The 25,163-nt window shown below is 36.8% G+C and overlaps 1 protein-coding gene across 3 annotated transcripts in view; it reads right to left on the bottom strand.

Annotated features, from left to right (window-relative positions):
* Positions 1-18,126: 18,126 nt before the first annotated feature.
* The window catches only part of LOC309500584 (GTPase IMAP family member 8-like), a 69,318-nt gene continuing 62,281 nt past the window's right edge, over positions 18,127-25,163 (bottom strand). For all 3 annotated transcript variants that reach the window (XM_082172223.1, XM_082172222.1, XM_082172224.1), the window contains 2 exons: positions 19,753-20,421; positions 18,127-19,332 (listed from right to left, as the gene is read on the bottom strand). In XM_082172223.1, coding sequence (XP_082028349.1) covers positions 18,590-19,332; positions 19,753-20,398 — 1,389 coding nt within the window. In that variant the 5' untranslated portion in view covers positions 20,399-20,421 and the 3' untranslated portion in view covers positions 18,127-18,589. The remainder of the gene's footprint in view (positions 19,333-19,752; positions 20,422-25,163) is intronic.

Here is a 25,163-nt window from a genome sequence, read left to right as displayed (position 1 = left end):
TTATGTACTATTATTATTTAGGTGCCATTGCTCCAGAGCTTGATGATGAGGTCACAAACATCTGCCGGTCTCAGCCATTTGAACTGTGATGAGTCAAACAACATGAAAAAAGAAAAAGAACTTGTCATACTTGCAAGAGTTTATGATGAGAATAATCTTGAGGTTGTCACCAAATTTATTGACATGCCAGTCTGCAATGTGGGCACAGCAGATAGTCTCTATGAGAAGCTGGCAACCTCATTGAGGTGAGTGTATTTACATAATGAGTACTGAGGACTTAAGGCTCAGTTGAATGTGTCAGTATGTATGTTTACAACAAATTCTTTTGGCTGATTATCACAGTAATAGAGGAATCCCATGGGATAACCTGTTGGCCTTCAACTCTGACAACTGCAGTGTAATGAAATGTCCAGGATGTGGGTTGCATATGCCACCTTGCCCAACTTGCCACAGGCTGTGGCATCAAGGCTATCAAGGCCCCAGTCGAGGATTTACTTGTTGGTGTATATGGCCACTTTGACAAAAGGTGAGTATAAAAGAGGAAAGGTTTGACTGTACTGTCTTGGTCATTTTAGTTAGAGTATGATGGATACATTTATCTTTTATTACAATGTTCTGAACAAATTCTACATTTCCCTTAATTCTGTTATCCCTATTTATTGTCATTGTTTGTGTTTCCTTGTACAGTGCAAAAAGATGTGAGCTGTATAAAGAGTTTGTTGAGTTTACAGACACAGACACACTGAAGCTGCTCAGATACTGCAGTACACGATGGCTCAGCCTCCACACCTGCATTGAAAGAGTGCTGAATCAATGGGCTGCTCTGCAGGCTTACTTCAACAGTCATGAGGATGAGGAGTGTTAAAATCAGGAACCTGGCGGCCTACCTTGATGATCCGGAGATAAAATTCTATTTTCTCTTTCTGAGTGCCGCTCTTAAGCCATTGGTTGCATTCAACACTGCCTTCCCGGTAGGTAGGATGAAAGGTGGAGCCATTACAAAAAGTCTAAATGTCTTTTTATTTACATTTAATTTTTACCCATGTTGTAGGCAGAGGGAGTGATGATCCATAAGCTACACAGTGAGATGACAAGACTGGTCAAGAGATAATTGGGCTACATTGTTCCAGCTAGATTGATTGTGGATACTCCTGTCAGTGAGGTATTCTACAGACAAGAGCACCAGCTGACAAATGAGGATCTCTTCACTGGAGCTGAGGCCAGAGCATTCCTCGAAAATGAAGAATTCTCCTCCATGTCAGTGACAAGGATATATCAGTAAGTTGTAGCTTGTGTAATAATCATACCTAGATGCTTCATTTGTCTACCTTCATAGTTCCTGGTTAATATATTATGTGATTACGTGGCAATTATGTGGAAGTCATTGGGAAGATGCTGAAGGCCTTTCCCTTACAATCTCAGCTGCTTAAAGACCTGGAGGTACTGGACCCAGCATCTTGCCTGGATATCTCTCCTGAAACAGGTAAAAAGTATTGTAGGAATACTCATTCAGTACTTTCACGCGACCAAACTGAATATTTGTTGGAAATTTGTTCATACTACATAGTGGCAAGGCTAGGTCGCATGTTTCCCCAACTGAAGTTTGAGGATCCAGATAAATTGAGAGGGGAGTTCACAGACTACCAGGTCACAGACAGCAAAAAGTTGCCCCAGGAGCAGAGAGTTGACATATTCTGGGGCCTTATAGGGAGGAATGAGACCAGGTTCAATGAGCTGGCTAGACTGATGAAAGCATTGCTCTGCATTCCCCATAGCAATGCCTCCTCAGAGAGGAGTTTCAGCATGGTGAAAAAGGTAGTTACAGAAAATCGCATGAGCATGAATAACAGCACTCTTTGCTCTCTCCTATCCTGAAAAATAAACCACACCGGTTTGGTTTCAAAATACACTCCGTCCAAGAGGGCACTGAGAGCAGCTAAATCTGCCACATACAATTACAACACTTCAAAAAAAAAGTGAGCACATATACTCATGTTTACAAAACATACTGTACATATGTTTACAAAAAATAGATACAGTTATTGATGCTCAAGGAATGAACTGTAAATAAATGTGTTAAATGAGTTTGTACCACAGTGTTATATGTGTTTGTACCAGTGTTAAAAACTGTTTTGTTGTAATAAAATTACAAATTTAAAGAAATATTAATAAATTAAGTTATGCATTCATTTATGGGTATTGGAATGTAAATAATACACTTAACACGTGCAGTACACTTTACAGCATGAGCCTACCTCTTGCTATACTCCTAACATTTCTGCTTTTCCATGAGCGCCACCTACTTTCAGCGACTGAATTTGCATTTTCATTCAGCCTGTCTGCCATTGTTTGTTTTTTTTGTTTTTTTGTTTTTTTTCATTGTTCTGAAACATAGACTGTAAAACAAAGATGGACGATGAATGTCCAATTCCTGTAGAAAACTGTATGCAAACTATACCAGAAACGGCCGCTGACATCTCTCTCTCTGAAGAAACACGATTCTGTGCAGTTATGATGCAGGAATGAGATTGATCCACATCATAATCGTCCGCCCAAACTCTCAATCACATAAAGCACATAAAGATGAACTACTTACTGTGATTTATAATCAACAACATTAACAATTAGCATCAAAACCTTGTTGAATTTCAGTCCATAAAAATGCAAGCCCTAAAAATACAATGCATTAAAATGCAAGCATTGTTAATGCAATGCATATTTTTTTCAAGTTGTGCAATTCAACAAGCTTTTTTGTTTAAAAAACTTTTGTCATTTCTTTACTTCCATAGAAAATGTACAAACCTATTGAGAACAACTGTTCTAAGGACCTGTGAAAGTTGTTTTCAGTGAAGGCAAGGTTCACACCAACAAATCTATGTTTCAATCTATGTTTCATATTATTGTATTATTATTATTTTATTATACTTCATTTAAGCACACAGAGATTTGCAGACTGGTGAAATAATCTGCACATCTCTGTGTGTGACAAAGATATTCCCATACAAAAATGTAATATATGGCCATATATGTACTTATATTTTAAATAGCATGACATATATCTCTACATATATTTGACTTATCTGAGAACACAATATATGACTGCAACATATATCTATACATATATTTGACTTATCTGAGAACACAATATATGACTGCAACATATATCTATACATATATTTGACTTATCTGAGAACACAATATATGACTGCAATATATATCTATACATATATTTGACTTATCTGAGAACACAATATATGACTGCAACATATATCTCTACATATATTTGACTTATCTGAGAACACAATATATGACTGCAACATATATCTATACATATATTCGACTTATCTGAGAACACAATATATGACTGCAATATATATCTATACATATATTCGACTTATCTGAGAACACAATATATGACTGCAATATATATCTATACATATATTTGACTTATCTGAGAACACAATATATGCCTGCAACATATATCTCTACATATATTTGACTTATCTGAGAACACAATATATGACTGCAATATATATCTATACATATATTTGACTTATCTGAGAACACAATATATGACTGCAACATATATCTCTACATATATTTGACTTATCTGAGAACACAATATATGACTGCAACATATATCTATACATATATTCGACTTATCTGAGAACACAATATATGACTGCAACATATATCTATACATATATTCGACTTATCTGAGAACACAATATATGACTGCAACATATATGAACATTTATGTGTCCAAACATGTGAAGAAAATATTTGAGTTCATCCATATATGATACCATATATATGCATATATTACAGTATTGGTTTCTTGCATATATGGACAACATTAATTATAAATATGTGACATACATATTTGTTTTCAACATATTTAATAAATGTATGTAAACATACACTGTAACCCTTTACTGTAAATTTACAACGAATTTCTTACAGAATTGTACTGTATTTCCATACTACAGTATTAAGCTGTATCTTTTACAGAACAGCTGTAAATATACAGCACATTTCTGTTTTCGTCCTGATAAATTCGCTACCATCATACTGACTGAAAAGGCATTGCATTGTGGGATTGATTTCTTTCGCGCTCAATTCAGTTCAAATGTGACGCATCATGCGAGCAGACAGTAGGCAGCTACAACAGGCAAACTCGTTTTGTCAGCGGGATTCAATTGAACAAATAATCATTCCTGTTATCAAGATAAACAATGTCTGCGAACCTGTGAGCAATTTTAAAGCTTTTTTGAGGTTCGGTTCGGTTTGGTTCGTGTTTCAAACATTAGTTGCCTGTGACGCAGCAGAAAATGGACGACGTTAACGGTAGCAGCTACCTGAAGACGGATGGAAGAATTTGTCATTGAATAATCTAACCTGCGCGTGACGATAAGTGGGATTTAGAGTTTGAGAAGATGGAGAATTGTTCAACTGAGTGATACGATAAGCCAATATATAAGTTTTTTTTTTTTTTTTTTTTTGCGTTCGCATTTCTACATTGTTTTCACGTATTTTGTTTGATTTTGCGAACGCGGTTTACTACCGTGGCCGCGCAAGCAATTCACTGACTCTGTTCCACCTGTTTACCAAGTAACGTTAACTTCGACATTTCATATAATAGGCAACCTTTACCATGCTATTTGCATGACGTGCATTTGATATATATTTTTTTCGTTTTAGGCTTTGTAATCTGATGGCCATTGTTAATGTAAGTGCTTTTAAGTAGTGTTACAGTTATAGTCTATGTGGTAAAAAAAAAAAAAATGCTGTCAAATTCTGTCAGTTCTGTGATCGTGCTTTTGAATCGTTGTCAGAATTTTGCTAGCACATGAAAATCCATGTTCCTAATGCTGTTTTCAAATGTAGTAGGCCTATTCCTGATTGCCATCCCATGGTCCTACAACTACTCCCTAATTCAAAGAAGTTAGATGGTGTTATCCTTCAAGCTGATAAGTAGAGATTATTCAGCAAATCTCATTAATTGTGCAGCATAATTTCTCTTGATATCAGCATGTTCACAGCTGTTTTGTTGTTGTTGTTTTTAGAGGAACAAGATGCCACTGAATAAGTCCTGCTGACTTCAACATTCACATAAGTCTCCATACATGAACATGCTAAAGTGAAAAATCAAACACCATGGAAATGAAAGGTATGTACTATGTTTCAGGAATGGCACAAAGGTGTGTGACAGTTCAAGTCTCTGTCTTTAGTTCAGTGTGTTAAATAATGTGTTTTTTTTGTCATTTGTGTATCTTTGGATTATGTTGTGTTGTAAATAAATTAAAAACAATCAAAAAGCCATTCTTTTTTAAATCTCCTCATTCTTTGTGCAAGGTTGCTCAGAATGACAGGGCCTGATAGCTCCTAATAGGGCCGTTAGGGGAGGGTCTTTGTCTTTCTCAGGTGAGAAAAGCTTACATATTAATGAGCTCCCGCATAAGGCTTTTTCACACAAAACACGTCGTAAAATTTTTAAATCAATATATTGTCTTCTCTGAATGAGCAGTCAGGGTGATTTTCACATAGTTTTGAAGCAAATATTCTAGGCTACGTCATACAATTTTCAAAAGTCTTGTGAAGAAATAATCAGTATGGGTTTCATGAGCTTATTTCAGTGACAATTGTTTTTTGTTTTTTCACAAACCACACATAAATGTTATTATCTCAAAACTACAAACTTTTATATACTTGCTGCTGATATATTATTGTAGCAGAGTTTGTGCTGAATACAGTGTAATCAGACTTTAGCCATGAAAATGTCACAAGTAACAGAAATAAGCACAAATGTCAGAGCATATCAGAACACCTCCAGGGCCCAGAAAACAGCTCAGACCCCAGAGGGTTAAATAACATTCTAGTAACATTCAGGAAACTAGACATTTTTATGTTCTTGTTATGTTACAAATGAACGTTTCTAGAATATTTAATTGTTAATCAAAATTAAGTTGAAAGAACATTTGAGGAACATTACACCTTCTAAAACACGTTCCTCTAACGTCAAGAAAACTGGACATTGTTCGTTTGTTTTCATTGAACATATTCGGAGCGCTGATTGCTGCTACATTTTAAACTTGAAAGTACAATGATTACATTTGGCACAATAAATATCAATATTTTATGTTGGGCCTGTAATCATTTGTTTTTGAAAACTGTTTTATATTTCATTCATTTTTATATTTCTACATTCTCAATCAAATATTTTCCCAGAAGTTCTAAATAAAGGGAGAAAGATATCACATATGAATGAGTGCATTTTTGAGTATATAATTAATATATACTTAATATATATATATATATATATATATATATATATATATATATATATATATATATATTTATTATTATATATTTATTATATTCAGAATTTATTATACTTGTCAAAATGAAAATAGGAACTCCACTATGTCTCTCTTTACATTTATTTTGTCCCAAAATTCTTAGCACACTTTAAATAACCTTCCGCAGCGAGTGCAGGCTCTGTGGTGGAGCTCTGCTTTGAATGAAGTTCCATCGTGACAAATGAATGGACTACTTGCGGAGTGAAAAAAAAAACGGATTTGGATGATTTACGAGAGCATAATTTTCAGGTCGGAAAAGCCAGATTTCTGGATTTATCCGGAACAATCACATCCCTGGCATTTCATTCACTTTCTCTGCATTTTACTTCTGCACTAGCATAATCATTTACTGTCCTCATATATACTAACATACAAGACAAAGAAAAACCAAACAAAAACATTTAAAGGGATACTTCAGGATTTATCATTAAGCTTTGTATTAGTAGAAAACCTGTAGTATTTTCGAATTACCATGCTTTCCACCCTCATATCCCCCTGAGAGGAGAGATTTATGTATTTTTTGTCTGGAAAAAATCCTCCGATGACGCAAAAATCTTCATTTTGCGTCATCGGAGGATTTTCTGTCCAGAGGCTAAAGACTACAGCCAGTAGAAGGCGTTGTTCCGCATGTTTTCAGCCCGCCCATAGAGGGTGGGATCTCACTCACAGAATGTACACACAGTCAGCCGTCTTTCTTTGGAAGCTAAGCTAGCAGGCTCTTGTTCTGTGGAGAAAGCTGAATAGTAGGAGAAAGCTGAGTAGTAGGAGAAAGCTGAGTAGTAGGGGTTACCATCCTCCTTTTCCCTGACTTGTCCGGCGGGCGAGATCGTTCAAAATGTCCGGGATTCGGCTTTTGCTTTCTGCGGTCGCCATTCATTGTTTACATGCACATCTCTTGTTTCAATCTAACTGAATTCATTCCGATCGGTGAATCTGAATGTAGTGTTTACATGAACGCTAAACAAGTGATTGGTTGATGTGCGTTTTAACATTGCTTAGAAAATTCCCGCACCTCCGTTGCGAGACCGGCGTTTCTCAGTAATGACGCCACCGTCAGCCTCGTCCTGCTCGCCACAGTAAACATGATGAATGGCGACCGTAGAACGCAAAAGCCGAATCCCGGACATTTTGGGCGATCCCGAAATCCCAGGCAGACTCGTCACGGAGACTCACTGGTAGCCTAACCTTGTTTTAAACTGCGCTCTCTTACCAGTAGGCGTGGCCTCCTAGGGCAGCGAAGCAAGTGCATTCTGGGAGTTGTTGTCTTTCATCCACATGAATACATTTTCTGGCTTTTCTCAGTCTAGAAAGCTCCAAATTAAAAAAAATTCTTCACATTTCTTCTACATAAATGACCTATTTTAAATACACATTCATCTTCCCAGAGGTGAAGTATCCCTTTAAAGATTCCTCACAGGAGAAGAGAACAATCAAACACTGACCAACACTGAAATGCTCATTTAATATCCTAAAACATCAGTAAACTAACTGATCAATGTTTCACAGTAAAGAGTCAAATCATTTAATGAACTTACTGTCAGGCCGATCAAAATCTGGACTTCTACCTACAATACACACACGCACACACACACACACACACACACACACACTCTGTTAGAGTATCTGGTGAACATTAGGCACATCAGAAAACAAGCTTTTTCACAGATGGATTAAAATCGAAAATGACAAAAAATAACACAAATATCCCAAAATCTGTTTACAGCTGCAAGCCTGGTGAAAGACTATTAACCTCTTCTCTGCCTGAGCCCTGAAGGAACATATTGCTGTGGAAGAACCCTCACCTGTCTACTCACCGTCTGAGTCCTGGAAGTATCGCTCTATCGCTGGTGAAGTAAGCTTTTAAACCACTGTCGCACTATTGTGCACCGACGAAAGTATCCTGTACTGAGAAGAACCCTTACCTGTCTACTCACTGGCTGCGTTCCAAACCGCATACTCAATGAGTAGGTACTTAATTTCAATGAGTACTTACTTAACGAGCGCTAAAAGAGTAGGTACTTTATAGCCAGATCTCGTTGAGTATGAATGCGAACCGGACATCTGCCATGTTGATGTTATCATGTGACCTACGACGCGTTATCACACGCGCAACAACTTAAAAGATTTGAACGACACGTTTAATTCATCTATCTGTAAATCTTGATATTGATTAAACTTGCTCATTTTGTGGTCTTTTTGAAGAAACTGCTGCCCATTTATTTTGTGAATACATTTAGGGTTGATTAAAGTTCTTATATTTAACCCTAGCCTACTAATGTGAACTACCGTTTTATCCTTAACGATGTTATTTATTTTTATTACGAAATCCCAAAATTGTCATCTCTTGAATATGTTGTTCATTTTTTATATCCAAATATTTTCATCCACAAGCAAAAGTGGCTAACTGCTTTATTTTTTCCTCTTTTTCTTGTTGAATTTAACTGTCGTTTCATCTCTCAGGCCTATAAATAACAAAAAATGCTTTTTTTAAATGTGTTATAATGAATTATTTAAGAAAATATATATTAAGATATTCAACCTTGTAGGTTCTTTTTTCCTGTGTAAAAAATCTCATATTATGTATGCAAACCCATTATATATATATATATATATATATATATATATATATATATATATATATATATATATATATATATATATATATATATATATATATATTATGGGTTTACATACATGAGATTTTTTACAGATCTCATAACATCAGTAACTCGACAGCCCTACCTAGAATGGGTTTCCTCAGCGTTTGTAATGTCTGCACAAAGGGCAGCTGTGTGAAGATTCGCCTTTGGAGGAAAACTGTTGATTTTATACTCAAAAAATGTAAGTATCATTAATATTAAAAATTAATATTACCTCAGAATGAATTGCATTTCTATCCCACCCCAAAACATACAATAATAACAACGATAAATGCTGACCAATACTTAATTATATGACTTTTTACTGAAAATTATATAATTCAATAAAACAAACAAATTGTAATGTATGTCATATGACATAGCTATGCAGGACTGAATACACTCTACATGTGTATATAGTGAACATATCTACATTTTCTTTCAAACAATTAAATAAAACATTAATTAAATAATTATAATAATGAGAAATATTAATAAATTAGTAAAAGAATGAATGAAAGTCACCATCACACAATAAACAAATGCATATACAAGTCAACACATGAAACAAATCTTTATTCAAACTACAATCATATATGTAGGCTACAGATGCTGAACCCCACATCCTTCTGCCATCTCAACACAGCGGTTCCCATTCTGCAGCTTTATTCTGATGAATCAGCTGACCACCAGAGGTGAGCCGTGCCTTCGTGCCGGAGGTTGTTGCGTGATGTGTTGTGCTTCACAATCTGAGGCAAGTGGAGTGATGGAGGGTCTCATCCATGGCACCATCTCCAGGATTCAGCTCTGGGCTCTTCATCCTCAGTGCTCACACCAGCCTGCTGACATTTCAGATCCTACAAAATACACAAACATAACACAAAAGCAGTAATTTTAACCGCACAATGTCATTTGATTTCAGTATTATTTAGAAGACAAAAACGCTTTTTTCCACAAATGCCGCCATCATCTTCCCTTGCAGGTCCTGCTCCACCACAAAAGCTGTGCAGCAAATGCACAGAAATCAAGAATCAGAAAAGTGCTGTAATAGCTCTGTTTGAAATTACAATAATTAAAATAAACTACAACTTAATATTGAAATAGTTGTTGTTATTCATTTCTGTAGTAGCCTATACTCACTCAAAGCCTTCATGAGCAACTCTCCACCGGATAAACACACATCTGTTCATCTGTCCCTGTAACATCCAGACAAGATTCACATTACCTCTGTGATTTATGAACTCAACACTACATTTACATGCTGAGGTTGTTTTAACTTTTTATCCAACATAAATGTTCCTCAATTTATCAACAGTAATGGACAAATAAAATAGATAACTTATGTTTAACGTTAGTTACTTTATAGATTTGTTCTACATAATAGCACACATTTCACTCATTTGTCTATTTCATGTTGTGATATTTCAAGATTTTCCTGTCAGATGTAAATAGATATTTAAAATAAGCATCTTTAAGATGTATATGGTTTATGTAAAACCACGTTAGAGACGTAACTTACATGTCCTTACTGGAGCTCGCCTGTTAGCTAACGTTATACATAATAAAACGTGTTTTTACAGCAAAATCACAACTATACTATACTGTGTAACGTCTTTACACCTTCAACAATTCAACAGTTTACTCTACAGTAGTTCAACACATGCAGTTTTAGCAAAAGGAACGTGTTTACTCACATTTGAAAGCACCCGCGTCGATGATCTCTGCGATGTTTTATAATGACGTATCCTCTCGCGTGGCCTCCTGGGATAGAAGAGTATCCATCGGTTGAGCACTCAAAAATCTGGCCAGAAGCAGTAAGCCATCCGGGAACTTCTCGCCTACTCTTTTATGAATGCTGATGTTTCGAACGTACTGCTTCCTTCACGTACTGTTTTCGCCTACTATATAGTAGGAAAGTAGGCATATTGGAACGCACTTAAGTCCGAATCTCGCGATAATTCGTACGTCACCCAGGTAATTCTCGCCTACTCTTTTGGATTCGTACATACTTTTTCGCTCGCCTACTCTTTTTCCCATACTAAATAGTAGGGAAGTATGCGGTTTCGAACGCAGCAACTGTCTGAGTCCTGGAAGCATGCAGCATCGCTGGTGAAGTAAGCTTTTGAATCATTGTCCCACTACTGTGTGCTGACAAAAGTATCCTGCACTGAGAAGAATCCTTACCTCCCTACTTATCATCTGAGTCTGGAAGTATGCAGCATCGCTGGTGAAGTAAGCTTTTAAATCACTGTCTCACTACTGTGCACCGACTAAAGTATTCTGTACTGCGAAGAATCCTTACCTTCTACTTACCGTCTGGGTCTGGAAGTATGCAGCATCGCTGGTGAAGTAAGCCTTTAAGCCACTGTCTCACTCACGTGTACTGACGCAAGTATTCTGTACTGAGAAGAACCCTTACCGTCCTACTTACCGTCTGAGTCCTGAAGTATGCCGTATCACTGGTGAAGTAACCTTCTAAGTTCGCTCACTCACTACTGTGTTACGACACAAAGTATCCTTGACTGAGAAGCATCCTTACCTGCATACTCCCTGCCCGAGTCCTAAGTGAGCCGTACCATTGGCGAAGTCGCCGTTAGGGCGAAACTGCGACGTTCGATCAGCACCTACCTGTAGCTGAAGAAGACCTAGAGGACACTGAAGTCTATCACGCTTGTGCTCATTGATATATTGTGTTCAATAAAGATTGTTATTCCTTTGAAATTATCTCTTGTCTGCGTTGTCCATCTGTTGCGGACCTGTGGTGTCGGCTCCTCACGGTGGTGTCTAAGTCTGGGGTGGCTGGTCATCCGAGTCTGCCCCAGTGACATTTACGTTGTTTCGGAAACGCCCCTTACCGGTAGTTTTTGCATCAGTAAACAACAGCGTTAATATTCCCATATCAGTTTGAGCATGAAACAGACCCAGAGAATCGAGCAGAACCTGGTCAAGAACGGCTGTTAACCCCCTGGGGTCGACGGTATCGCCGGCGATACCAGCTCGCTTTTTTTCAGTTCAGTTCAAAAGAAATTAATTTTGCTCTGTGGACTTTGATATTACAAGCAAGTTTCATAAATCAATCGATTCTGTTAAATGTGTATTATTTTTGTGTATACTCACAATAAAAACAAAGTGTTTTGCTTTTTGCCAAATAAAGAAAAATAAACGTGATGCGAGTTCTGCCTTCTCTCTGTCAGTGAAGACCATTCTGAAACGCGTCCGAAAATGAACTGTAACTCAGCGAATACTCAGTCAAACAGGCATACAGACACACAGGCATGAAGCTTGAATTCTCTACTTTTAAATTAGGTAATTTATATAAAAAACTAATATTCTCATCTTGTGAAATCTGTATTAAAAGAGAGCGATTCCAGTCAAGCTAATTAGAGCTCATTCAAAGGTAATGTGTACCCGCCCACGGAGAGCGCGTGCTATTCACACGCAAATTACTGAGGCAATCCAAGCAAACCTGTGAACGCCCCCCATATCAGCTCGAGAAAACACAAGTTTAATCATATCATTGTAGCCTACGTGTTTACACCATCTGGCAGCGCTGTGAGGAATAATAATAATGGAAAATCTACCTCAGAGTGCGGTTATTGCGAGGAGAGAGGGTCCGAATACTGTAGTAAGTTTTTTTTCCTTCTCAAGTTAAACGCGTTTCTGTGAATGAATGAACGGCAGCCGCAGAGATGCGCGCTGTTTATCACAGCTCGCAAAAAGACAGTTTAAATTTAAATTGCGTCTCTGTGTGAATGAATGATGATGTTTTAACAAACTGTATTGCTATACTGAGTAAAAATCGACTGAAATATGTTGAAATAAAATGTATTTGTATAAGCAACGTATTAAACTGCAATTAACATTATTATATTTCTTATAATAAAAATGAAAGACCTATGTTACAGACATATGAAAGACAACATTTCGTTGATTAGTTTTGGATAGATTATACATTTTTACTGTAAAATATCTGCCACCTCAAATAAGCTTTTGTTTGCCAATACTTGCTCATGTTAAATATAGTATGTTTTGTCAAAAATAATCAAATAATCAATCAAATCCTTAACTTTGAAATATGTATGATAAAATGTATACTTTAGTTTTTACAAAGAAAGATTACACTTGAATTGTTGTTGTAATTGTAACCTTTTTAATAAAAAAATATATTTACAAGGTAGATGTAAACAAACTATTAAAAGGTAAATATAAGCCTTTTCTTTAAATAATTTTTATTGTGTTTTATTAGTGACAAATTTTGGGAGAGGATAAATATTCCAAAACTGAAAATACAGTATGAGAATTAACTGCACAATTACTAGATATGTTTTCCTTGGATATTATAGGCCAAATTGCAAGCACAATATGTGGAAAAATAAAAAATAATTGAGATGGTTCCAACTGTTGCTCTTGCATTCTTGTGGCTCAGTGACTCACCTGAATGAATGGCTCATTAAGTATGCGGGCCCCATTGTCTCCTCAGGTGTGAACCACTAAATATGCATGATCGTTGACGCCCACTCCGCATATTGCCTTTCCAAACATAAAGTGCTTTGCAAAATTTAAATCAATGTATTGTGTTATGTGAATGATTAGGCAGGGTGATTTTCACATCATTTTGAAGAAAAAACACTAGGTGATGACATCCATTAGACAAAAGTCTTATTGGCACATATTTAGTATGTGTTTTGTGGTCTTATTTCAGAAACTTTATTTTTTTTTTTTTTTCAATAACCACGCATAAACATTATTCTCTCAAAAATGCAGACATGTACATTCTTGTTGCTCACATATTATGGTAGCCCTGTTTGTGCTAAATAGTGTGTAATTTTTTTTTGCCATTAATATGTTTGTAAGCAACTGAAAAAAGCACAAATGTCAGGGCATGTCAGAACATCTCAAGGACCCCAAAAACACCTTAGACCCCAGAGGGTTAAAGCTACACTGTGTAACTTTTTTAGTTGATTCTTAGCTAAAAAACACTTAGTTCTTTCAAAAATATATGTGCTCATTAATGTATATTTACTTATTTCAAGTAATAAAGTATTCTCGTAAGTTTATAATCTGCCATTGAAAGTACATACGGGTGAGGGGTTTGAATGCCATGTTGGTCGCCATGTTGCCCCTCCATCTTGAAACTACATTAACCAAAGAGGGACACACAAGCTTCGCCTTTCGCGTTTTTACACGCAGTGGCACCGTGACGAATGTGAGAGGGAGATTACTCGCGACCGCCGGCAGATTTGAAATAATACGGCCACCGTAGGAGTTAAAATGCCTTTGGAATGGGAGGAGCTAGAAAGTAATATTCAGTTGGTAGTCATATACAATTTCACCGCTAGATGGGAGTAAATCCTACACAGTGTAGCTTTAAAGGACATCTCAGAAAGGTATGTTTTTTTTTTTTTTAAGACTGCAGATCTATTGTGTTGGCTACTGACTATATGGCACTGTTACTCTTGTATATTTAAAACAATCGTAGCTAAATATCTGTCGCCAGAACTATTAACCCAATACGAACACTAAACATTGGCTTTACAACAGTAGCCAAATCAAACACAAACCATGTTTAGCATGCCTGTAGATAAACAATACATAAAAGCTATAATCAAAGAATAATTTACAGTGATCATAAACGACAACAACCTCAAACATTCCAAGTTCGCTACGCTGGTGATATTAAACACAAGTTTGTATGTGTTTGTCGGATAAGTATGAATTAGCATTTAACAAACTGGTTTGTGGAGCCAAACAGCGTTTTTCTTTGTTTACTTCCTCGCTACAATGTACAATTAACAATACGAACTATTACAGGAAAACACATCAACGAAAAAATCATACTTACAGTTTGTGGCTCGTAAACAGCTTTTGTTTTTAAAGTTGGAACTGCTTGATCTTTTCAGGACAAGCCGTTGTGTGAATCCTGCATTGTAACTCGTGTAGATTGAGGAAGCTTTCCTCCTGAAAATGTGCAGCACAGAGAGCTAATTATGAGGGACCGAGTTAAAAATAAATTGCAACCGTCCTTAGGAAGACTGAACAAAGTGGACCTGCAATCTGGGTGAAAATAAAAGCGTTTCCACGGCATAGCGGCAACAACACTCCACTACCACAAAAACTCTTTTCCAAAGCAACATAAAATGGCCTCGCCCCCATTATGTACTGTGTTCCCAGAGGAGGGGTTTATGTAAATGTTGGGTTTAGTGATGTCAGCAAGCCCACAGGAATGTCATGTAGTCCCTATCAGCCGTTTCTGTAGTTCTTAGAAATTGATTTCTTTAAAAGGAAATATCTCCCTTTGCTTTAAACTTTGAACGTTGTAACTTTGCAGATGTTGTTTAAGCTCAAACAGCAACATTACACAATAACTAAAGTTAGAAAAGTGAAATCGTGTTTTACAACCCCTTTAATGACAGCTTAATCATATAAACACACACACACACACACACACACACACACACACACACACACACACACTTGATGATAAACTGAATCTAAAATAAATCAAATCTCCATAAACATGCAATTAAAGCTGCAGTCGGCAAGTCTGGCAGATTGGGTCGACTTAGCCAAAATATTTAATGTTTACAACTCTCATGCCCCTCCCCCACTACCAACGAGCACCTCCCATCGAGGTTGTGCTAGTCAGTGCGTGTGTACCTGCTTTTCTGTGAATGTGTCCGTCTCTTCAGCATCGATCAACACCATGGACTCGGAGGTAGGCTGCCCTGGCTAATCTATCCATAGATAGCAATAACCGAGGAATTGGAAGCTTGTTAGTAGATTTTCTCTCCGCCATCACGCTTCGTACAATCTTCAGGCGAACTTCAGGTGTGTCGTGTGCGCGTCTGCGCGAGGGAGAGGGAATCTGTGGCGTGTGCACGACCTGTGATTGACAGTCAGATCTCACACCCCCCTGCGCTGATTGGACCCGATGATCCGGGAGCGGTGGATTTTTTGCAAAACAAATAACACGCTCCAGGTGGAGTTAGAAGCTCGGGTTTTTTTCTAAAAACACCTTATTTATGTTGTTCTGTCGGATTATAGTGTCGATTTCACTGAATATGATTAAAAAAATTTTGCCGACGGCAGCTTTAATTCCCAGACTCCTTTTGTTCAAAAACTCATTAAGAAAAATGTTCAACTCGTCCTTCATTTGGAAGTGAAACACTTAAAGGCCCTTTGGCCAGTTCTCTGTCATCATCCGTTTGAGCTGTGGAAGTTGAAGAAGGGGTTTTCCTGGTCTTTCTCTTTCCATTTCAGAAAGCATGACTCTTCCACTAAACCTGTGAAGACGTTTGTTTGTGTCACGATTAACAGCTGGAGTGCCCTTGATAGCCACCAGAGGGCACTCCACCCCAGACCATTGCCACACATCTCGGACTACATTACCCATAATCCACTGCCCAGACTAATCAACCATGAGTGTCATCAGCTGTTCCTCATAGCCTTGATAACTCTGTGCATACAAGCCTGGTTCACTCTGAGGTTCACGTTTCACGAGTCCTGATTGTTCTGGAGTATACGCTGATTTCATGCAGCCGCCATTTTGAAATTGAAAGTGAGGCTCCGGTAGGAAGAACCCCGGAAGTTAAGATAAACAACAATGCCTTGGACTACCAACCTGAAGCTGCTGCCGCCGCGATTTACACTATTGGATGTTAATATCCAATATAGGATATGTATATAGTTCATTCCTGCTTCTTTTTTTTACTTTATGAATTATATCTAAAAAAAATTGTTTTATTTATAAATGAATTTCACTGTATATAGTCTAAAGTATGAAAGAAATGTATGTACAGTTTTAGAATTGACACATCATTATTAAACACAACAATACGCCATCGCATTCACGACTCGAGGCGACAGCCTCGCTTTCGATTTCAAAATAACGGCTGCGTGAAATCAGCGTTAGCGTATAGGGGGTGCCCTGCAGATTTTACAATATGCAGATTTAAATATATCATTGCCCCCCACCGTCGATTTGATTTGTGTGTGTACATTTCTTTTTTTGTTCAGTTAGAGAATGAACACTACAATTAAAACCTGAATAAGTCGTGAGCTGAATGAGAGTCGCAGCAAAGATCAGCAACAGGAGTCAAATTTCATTAATCATTCAATAATTAATCATTCATTAATCAGTGAAGAGCTGACTGGAAAGGTGATGACGGAATATGTTGTGCAAAAGCTCTATTTAAGCGAATCTGCCATTGTACTGTTTTGTTATGTTTTCCATTAAGAGAATAAAAGGCTATTGAACTCACAATTCAAGCAAACGGCCCTGAAATGGCGCTCATTTTCTGGACCCTTTCAGGGCTTGGGTCCTAATAAATAATAAAAATAACAAATAATCCTAAGGAAAACAATAGGTGTTTGGGCCCTAATAATAAGCGGAGCAGATCCAACAGTCCTCTCACCATCAGTGCTCAGGCCCTAATAAACAAGCAAACAATTCAGTCAAACATACAAGCACCACTTGAGTTCAGGATTTAAGTGAAATATAGCCTAAATATAGAGGTAATAAACTTAATTTTCCCCTTAACCAAAATCGATAGGCTCAGGAACAAGTAATACATGAATAATACCAAAGATCGCCTGTTTGACCACTGTCCACATGAGAGCCAGTGGCAGATCCCCAAAGGACTGGCCGAGATGACGCTGTTCTCTGGGAGTACATGAGCGGTAAACGAACGGCCTGGAGCTCACATCTGAGAAAGCGTCTCAGCAGTTTGTGAAATAGGCACTATGATTATATCTTATATCTACATTCTTGCCTAAAAACTCTTGACTACATTTTGTGACACAACAACAGTATTATTAAAAAAAAAAATAAAAAAAAAAGATGGATTTGCTCGACCGCCATGACAGTCACAGCAAGTGGAATGATACAAACAGTGAAACGTCAAGTCAAATCACCTTTATTTATATAGCACTTTTTACAGTTTGTTTCAAAGCAGTTTTACAGAGATAACAGGAAAATAATGCAACAAAGTTTCTTTCTAGAAGAAAATAGCATCAATGTCCAGCTTAAGTAAGTTTCAGCAATGTTTTTTTTTTTTTTTTAAAAGATATTAATTTAATTCATTTATATATATATATATATATATATATATATATATATATATATATACACTGTATATAGCCGCTCTGGAGAAAACCGTGATGTCATCGTCCAGCTCAGTTCAGTTCTCATATTATAGTGTCAATGCAGGAGATCAATAATATTGTTGTTTATTAAATCTCCCCAACTTATCAATGGTTATAGTGCTGTTACTGGGTGAATATCGCACAGCTGGAAAAGGCTCTCAGCCAAGATTTGAGAACCAGAAAGAACTGTTGTATAAAAAAAAGTAAATGTATTAAATGTGTTTATATAGAAATTACTTTGTCTGTAAAATAGCACTTTTGTTTAGGAAGAAAATGAGAGATATATTTCCAGGTTTTTACAATCACAATACAACAGATTAAATAATCAATATACATACAGTACAGTATATACTGAACATGGCAATCTCTAAAAACTCCAAATCTTTTAGAGAACCAAATTAGAAATGAGTATATGACGATTTGGCCTTTGTTGTTCAATCAGATTAACTATGGCCCTAATTTTCCTTTTGCTATTGCTGCTCCTCCTACTGCTAGTGTTCCTACTACTAATGTCCCTGCTCCTACCACTGTTAGTGCTTTTTGCCCAAAGTCTCTCAGTTTTTGTTTAAAAGCCTCTTGTTCAATCTTTCTCTGGGCCTCTTTAAATATGTAATTAGTGTAGTGCTGTCCTCTGTTGATCCTCACCATTTCATAAATCTTCTTCAGCAGTTCTGTGACCTGAGAGCGATTACTCGTGTCTTCATTGTTGAATGAGTGAAATCTGCCACCGCACTCGTCAACAAGAGCCTTGAGATCATTACTTTTACTGATATATTCATCTAATGAAAGCCCCTTCAGATGATCAGTGTGAGTGAACAGAATGATAGTGTGATGAGAAGCTTCTTCTCCAAAGTTTTTCTGGATCCATGTCACTGTTTTCTTCTCTTCTTCTGTGAATTTCACACCCAGTCTGATGACCAGCAGAAACACATGAGGACCAGGAGCAGACATGTAGATGCACTTCAGAATCTCTTTCTTCAGTTCTTCTTCACTCACTGACGTATCATAAAGTCCTGGAGTGTCGATCACTGAGATGGTTTTATTCTCCTCCACTGCAGTCACACGTCTTTCACAGTGTTTAGTCATAGACTCAGCGGAAACAATTTGCTTAAACACAAAGTCGCCGATGATGGTGTTTCCTGTTGAACTCTTTCCTGATCCAGTTTTACCCAACAGCACAATCCTCAGATCTGTTAAAGAGAGAGGAATTTAAAATGGTATTTACACTTTAAAAATTATAATAACTTAGCATTTTGTCTTTGCTCAATAGGGGCCCTTTACTCAAGATGACTTAAATGACTAAAGATAAGACAGAACTAGTATATAAAATAAGTTAATTAACAATATTTTAATTTACCCCCTTACCAATTATTTTCTCATCAAAGAACCAGGGTTGCAATTGTTTTGAAAAACCTGGATATGTTGTACGAGGTCAGCTAATTTTAAAAGTGTGATTTACATGATGGTACATGACACCAGAATAATTCATGGCCAGATGTTGGTGGTTCTTTGCCTCAAAATACATACATACATACATACATAAATATCATTTACCTTTTTACATGAAAATCTCTTAGAATTAAAATAACCACAAATGGCTAAATATTTACCCAATTTTAAATGCAAACTTTCTTTAGCAATCTTCTTTATCAGTCCTTTCAGATCTCCCTGGTCTGCAGAATCCTTCAGGTAGATCTTATGGCTGTAGTTCTGTCCTCCATTGTTCTTCACCATTTCATCAATCCTCTTTAAGAGCATTGTGATCTGGTAGGGATCACATTCACTTTTGCTGTTTATCACGTGATATCTTCCCTCAAAGTAGTTCAGCAGCTCTTTAATATTTTCACTCTCAATGATTTGAACCCATTCGTTTTTGGATATTTTTTCTCTTCCAATAAACAGCACCATAGTGAACCTCATAGCTTGAGCCCCAAAGGTCTCCTGGATTTGCTCCACAACGTTCCTCTGCTCCTCTATGCAAGTCTCCAGGTTTACGATGAGCAGGAATGTGTGAGGACCAGGAGCGGAGAGATCCAGGCTCTTCATCATCTGCTTCTGCAGCTCTTCATCAGTCAGTTGAGGGTTGAAGAATCCTGGAGTGTCGATGATGGAGATGTTTCTGTCTTCTACTCTTCCTCTCTGTATCTCACTCTCTCTGGTTCTGCTTTCTTTAAATGCCTCTTGACCCAGTATTGCATTTGCTGTTGGACTCTTTCCAGTGCCAGAGACTCCCAGCACCACAATCCTCAGATCCATTACATCATGTTGTTCATCAGGCTCTGTGAAAGAGAATGTCACTTTAATTACCTTTATTTGAAAGTGTAATTTTTTTAAGCTACACTGTTTAGGATTTTCTCCCATCTAGCAGTGAAATTATATCTGACTAGCAACTGAAAATTACTTTCTAGCCCCTCCCATTCTGAGGGTGTTTTAACTCCTACAGTGGTCGTATTATTCCAAATCTGCTGGCAGTCGCAAGTAATCTCCCTCTTGCATTCGTCACGGTGCCACTTAGTGTAAAAACGTGAAAGGCGAAGCTTGAATTTCCAGATATGTCTCTCTTTGGGTAATGTATTTTCAAGATGGAGGCGCAACATGGCTTCCGCCATTCGAGCGACTCTCTTGTATGTATTATAGACTATCTTTATTTGGGGCGGGACTTTATTTGAATGGGCACAACACGCGGCCAATCACATGGGAGGACAGACTAGGATCATATCATTATGTGAAAGAAGGAAAGGGGGGGACACGCTCCGAAGATAGCGAGTGTAGTGGTACAGGCCAGGTAAACAGAGCGACAGAGAAAGGCGGGGGAGCCAGATTTAAATGCTAATTGTAGCCAGGTCAGTAGAGGGCGCTACTGAGGGTATCAGTAGAGGGTGTAATTTCCCTTTAAATATGTCACTTCCTTTTGGGTGGAATGGCTGCAGTGCTTGAATTGTTTGGCATGGTCGGTCGCTGGAAGAACAAGCTCTGTTGTTTTGTTTAGACATGTGGTCTAAATACCTTAATGGTGAGAAGGTTTGACTGGATGAGTTGTGGACACTGGGTTACCATTGCAGTACACTGCACAGAAGTTTCCTTAAAGGCCCTCACATTGGCTATGCTGAACGAGATGAGCAGTGGACATTAACGACTGTTGTACTTCCAGTGTCTTCTGAAATAAGAATTCGATCCATCCAGTGCAAATGACCACTGTTTTTCCCTACCTTTATTTTTCAGTTTCTTAATAGGATTATGGTATTGTAATCGGTTTATTTTGTTTATTTGTTTGTTTGTTGGCCCAAAAATTAATCCGTTGTATTTTCTTTATGGTTTATTTTGTGAACTCCAAGCTAGGTCATTTCCAACAGCTCCCAACAGAGTAACTAGTGGGGGAAGATACTCATTTTGATTTATACACCCGTGTGTTGTGGGAAGTTTGGTGTGTATTTGTGCACGCAGTGTGTGGTGTAGAAAGTTTGTAATTTCTTTTTGGGTTGTGTATTGTATTTATTCATTTGTTGTGTATATTTTCTTTTTGAAGTATTGTTACCCCACATAGTCTCTTCTACTGCCACCCTGTATTACTAAATGTGGCTAGCTTGTGAAAGAAATCGAATGAGACCAGAATCCATGTATTGAATAAAAGTGATGTATTAATCTTTATAGCAGTCTTGCCTTAAGTTTATTCATTTAATTGGATAGCCTAGCGGGAAATCCCTCTATTGACTTGGGGACTCCTACCCAAACAAAATTGGAGTGGCGTAGTCAAGATCAGTAACAAAACACCTCTATTGCCCCGTCACATAATGTTAAGACTTTTGCATTTATTTATTTGCTGTGCTTCTGTGTTCAATTGTTCAATTAAAGTTTTATTAAAATGTTAAATAATAGTAGGCTAACTGTGTTGTTGTTTTTTTTAATAATGAAAAAATGCATAAAAAAGGCTTTTATGAAAACAATGAATAAAAAATTGCTTACCAACATAAAAATCATTAACAATTGCTAAATTGGGCTGAAATAGAAGGCAACGAGTGATACTAAATGAAGAGCCATCAGCAAGCAGTTACAATGATGTTTTTTTTTGTTTTTTTTTAACACATTATGCACATAAAAAAACAGAGCTACACTGTATTGTAGAAACACACAGATGTCAAAAAATCAGCACATGAATCTCAACAATGGTGGCATGCTGCAGTGTAAGCTGTGTGTTTTAAATTTTTGATTGAATGATCAAGTCTTCCAAAAACATTATTTAATATACTCTGTTACGCCGCTTTTAATCTCACTGTAATGGTTGCCTGTACGGTATAGAATTATGTATAAGATTCTTATACTTTTTTTTAAGATGCTTCACATTCAGGCACCTTTGTACATGTCAAAGTTGTTATCAATATATACTCCCCCCAGATCCTTGAGATCAGATAATCAGCATCAAAATATAAACATAAGGGCGATAGAGCTTTCTCACAAGTGGGTCCAAAACTCTGGAACAATCTCCCCGTCTTAATTAGACCAGCCTAATTATGTTCAAATTTAGGCTAATATCACATCTGTTAAACGCTTTGTGAGAACACACATGAAGGGTGTAAAGTGCATCTGTGTCTCTTTTATGTGGTTCTATGTTTTGTTTGTTTTTTATGTATTGACTGTTCTTTATTGTAAAGCACTTTGAGTAAACCATGTTGCATTAAATTGTGCTAAAAGAATGAAATGAAAATGAATTAAATGATTGTAACCATTGTTGAGATTAATATGCTGGTGGTTGATGTCTGTGTGTGTCTGAGTCAAACATTCAAAATGTTTTAATGCACTATATGATTTCAATATCCCTCAGAATAACTGATTACAGAAACATTGCTGGATCTCATGCTGTATATTCTTGCTATAATTAATAAATATTAATTACCCATAAAATCAAAGCTTATACAATGGAGGAGATCAGAGTATTAGACATGTACAGAATGATAATGGCATGGTTTCTTGTCATAACAAATGTGCTTTATAAACTCAGTTACAGCAGCCAGAGAGAAACTAACATTATAAAGTCAAGGGTCAAGAGCCCAACTAAAGTAAACACTGATCACCACAATGGTGACTACAAACTTTATTATTTTCAATAAAACATCAACAACTAATAATAAATGGAGCAATTCCAAGAGGATCCTCACACCATCGGTGCTCTGGGCCTAGATATTTGTTAATTCTAAATAAGTACGTTTGTACATGTATGAAAGAAATAAGGTTAATCTGGTTTGTAAACTGGTTTCACACTCAGTGTGGCTGGAAGTCAGTTGTAGTTCTTGTGTTTCTCTTTTTTACTGTTCTTGTTTCTCTGTCCTTCAGTGATTCTGCTTATCAGGTGTTCATCAGTGTCTCAATTCACTCACTTCTTTTCATTCACTCTGTCAAGTGGACTATATTATTGAACTAATGTAGGGAATAGTGAATGAGGGTATAGGGTGTGATTTGGAACACAGCCTCTGAGTGTCGACTTTGAGCGAAGTTAATTCACAGTATATTCCTGTAGACTACTTTTTTGAAAATGACAAATATTACCCAGAATGCATTGTTTTATATGGTATATTACTGTTTTAATGGAAAATGGTATGCTACTGTCAGAATTTCTCCTTTTTTACAGCAAGGGTTATTAGTGCAGCTAACAGATTTTTGTTATAAGAACGTTTTCCAAATATTCAGTGTTGGTTCTGGGAATATATATATATATATATATATATATATATAAATCAGTCATTTCTTTTTGTTTCTTTCTTTCTGTCAGATGTCTACAGCAGTCCTTATTAAGAATTAACAGAGGTTTAGATGTTGATGTCTGGTTGAAAATGTTTTGTTTTCGTTTGCTTTAGTTGGGCTCTTGAACATTGACTTTTGCTGTTTCCAGCAATTGCAGATTTTTTTCAGAATACATTTTTACGGTGCCAAATTTATCCACAACACAACTGGAATGAGCCACAACACAATGGAAAATGTACAACACAACGGAAAATGTACAACACAACAAAATAAAGCCGCAACACAACGGAAATGCTCCCGACCACTAGAGGGCTCTCGAAGCGTGACAAAGTTCTTCTTCCGTATCCCTAAGGGAACGTCTGCCAATTCCTCCAAGTTTTTAAACTGTATAATTTGTATCAATTCAAATTATTTTTGACATTTAAAAACAGACATGTTCAAAATCCAAAGTTTGAATGTATTGGACAGTAGACTGACTGACTTTTTATACTACATGTATTTACAATAAACAATTATTTTTTTAGGAAATTTCTAATAAACGTTTTTTTTTTCTTTGATCGTGTTTCAAAGTTTGTAGTTCCTATTAACCAGACTGACTTGTATGCACAGTACACAGTTTTTATTTATTTATTTATTTATTTTTTATAAAAACATTAGGCCTACTGCCTACTAAAGGTTTTTTATGTCCCAAAACTTGTGGTAGGTTCCTAGTGACCAGACTGACTTATTACAGGTGAAATTGTGCCAATATCTTCCTGTAATTCTGCAATTCACCAAATGGTTTTTATTTATTTTTATTTATCAAATTATATATTAACCATGTTCCCTTAGGGATCATGTGCTGTGGTAGTGCGTCAAAGCATTCTAGTCTAGAGTATAAATATGCAGCTATAATGCACATAGGTGATTTTGAATTAATAAATGTTGATATACAAAGGTTAGCTACATACTGTTAAAACTAATCATGGTATATATTTATTAAGACTGCTGACTCTATACAACAATGACAAGGAAAACTAACTTTACCGCGCTCCGAGAGCCCTCTAGTGGTCGGAAGCATTCCCGTTGTGTTGCGGCATTATTTCGTTGTGTTGTGGCTCATTTCCGTTGTGTTGTGGATTAATTTCGTTGTGTTGTGGATTAATTTCGTTGTGTTGTCATGATACCAAAATTATTGTTTCGATACCGATACCAAGTCAAGAATTGCGATTTCGATACTTTTTCTATACTTTTCCCGAAAAGGGAGAAACACTCTCAAATATAAATGCTGTGCTTTATTTTATAA

This window comes from Leuciscus leuciscus (genome assembly GCF_965113295.1).
Source record: "Leuciscus leuciscus genome assembly, chromosome: 1".
Classification (NCBI taxonomy): domain Eukaryota; kingdom Metazoa; phylum Chordata; class Actinopteri; order Cypriniformes; family Leuciscidae; genus Leuciscus; species Leuciscus leuciscus.
Note: the sequence above shows the minus strand (reverse complement) of the source record. Positions and strands in the feature narration are given on the sequence as shown.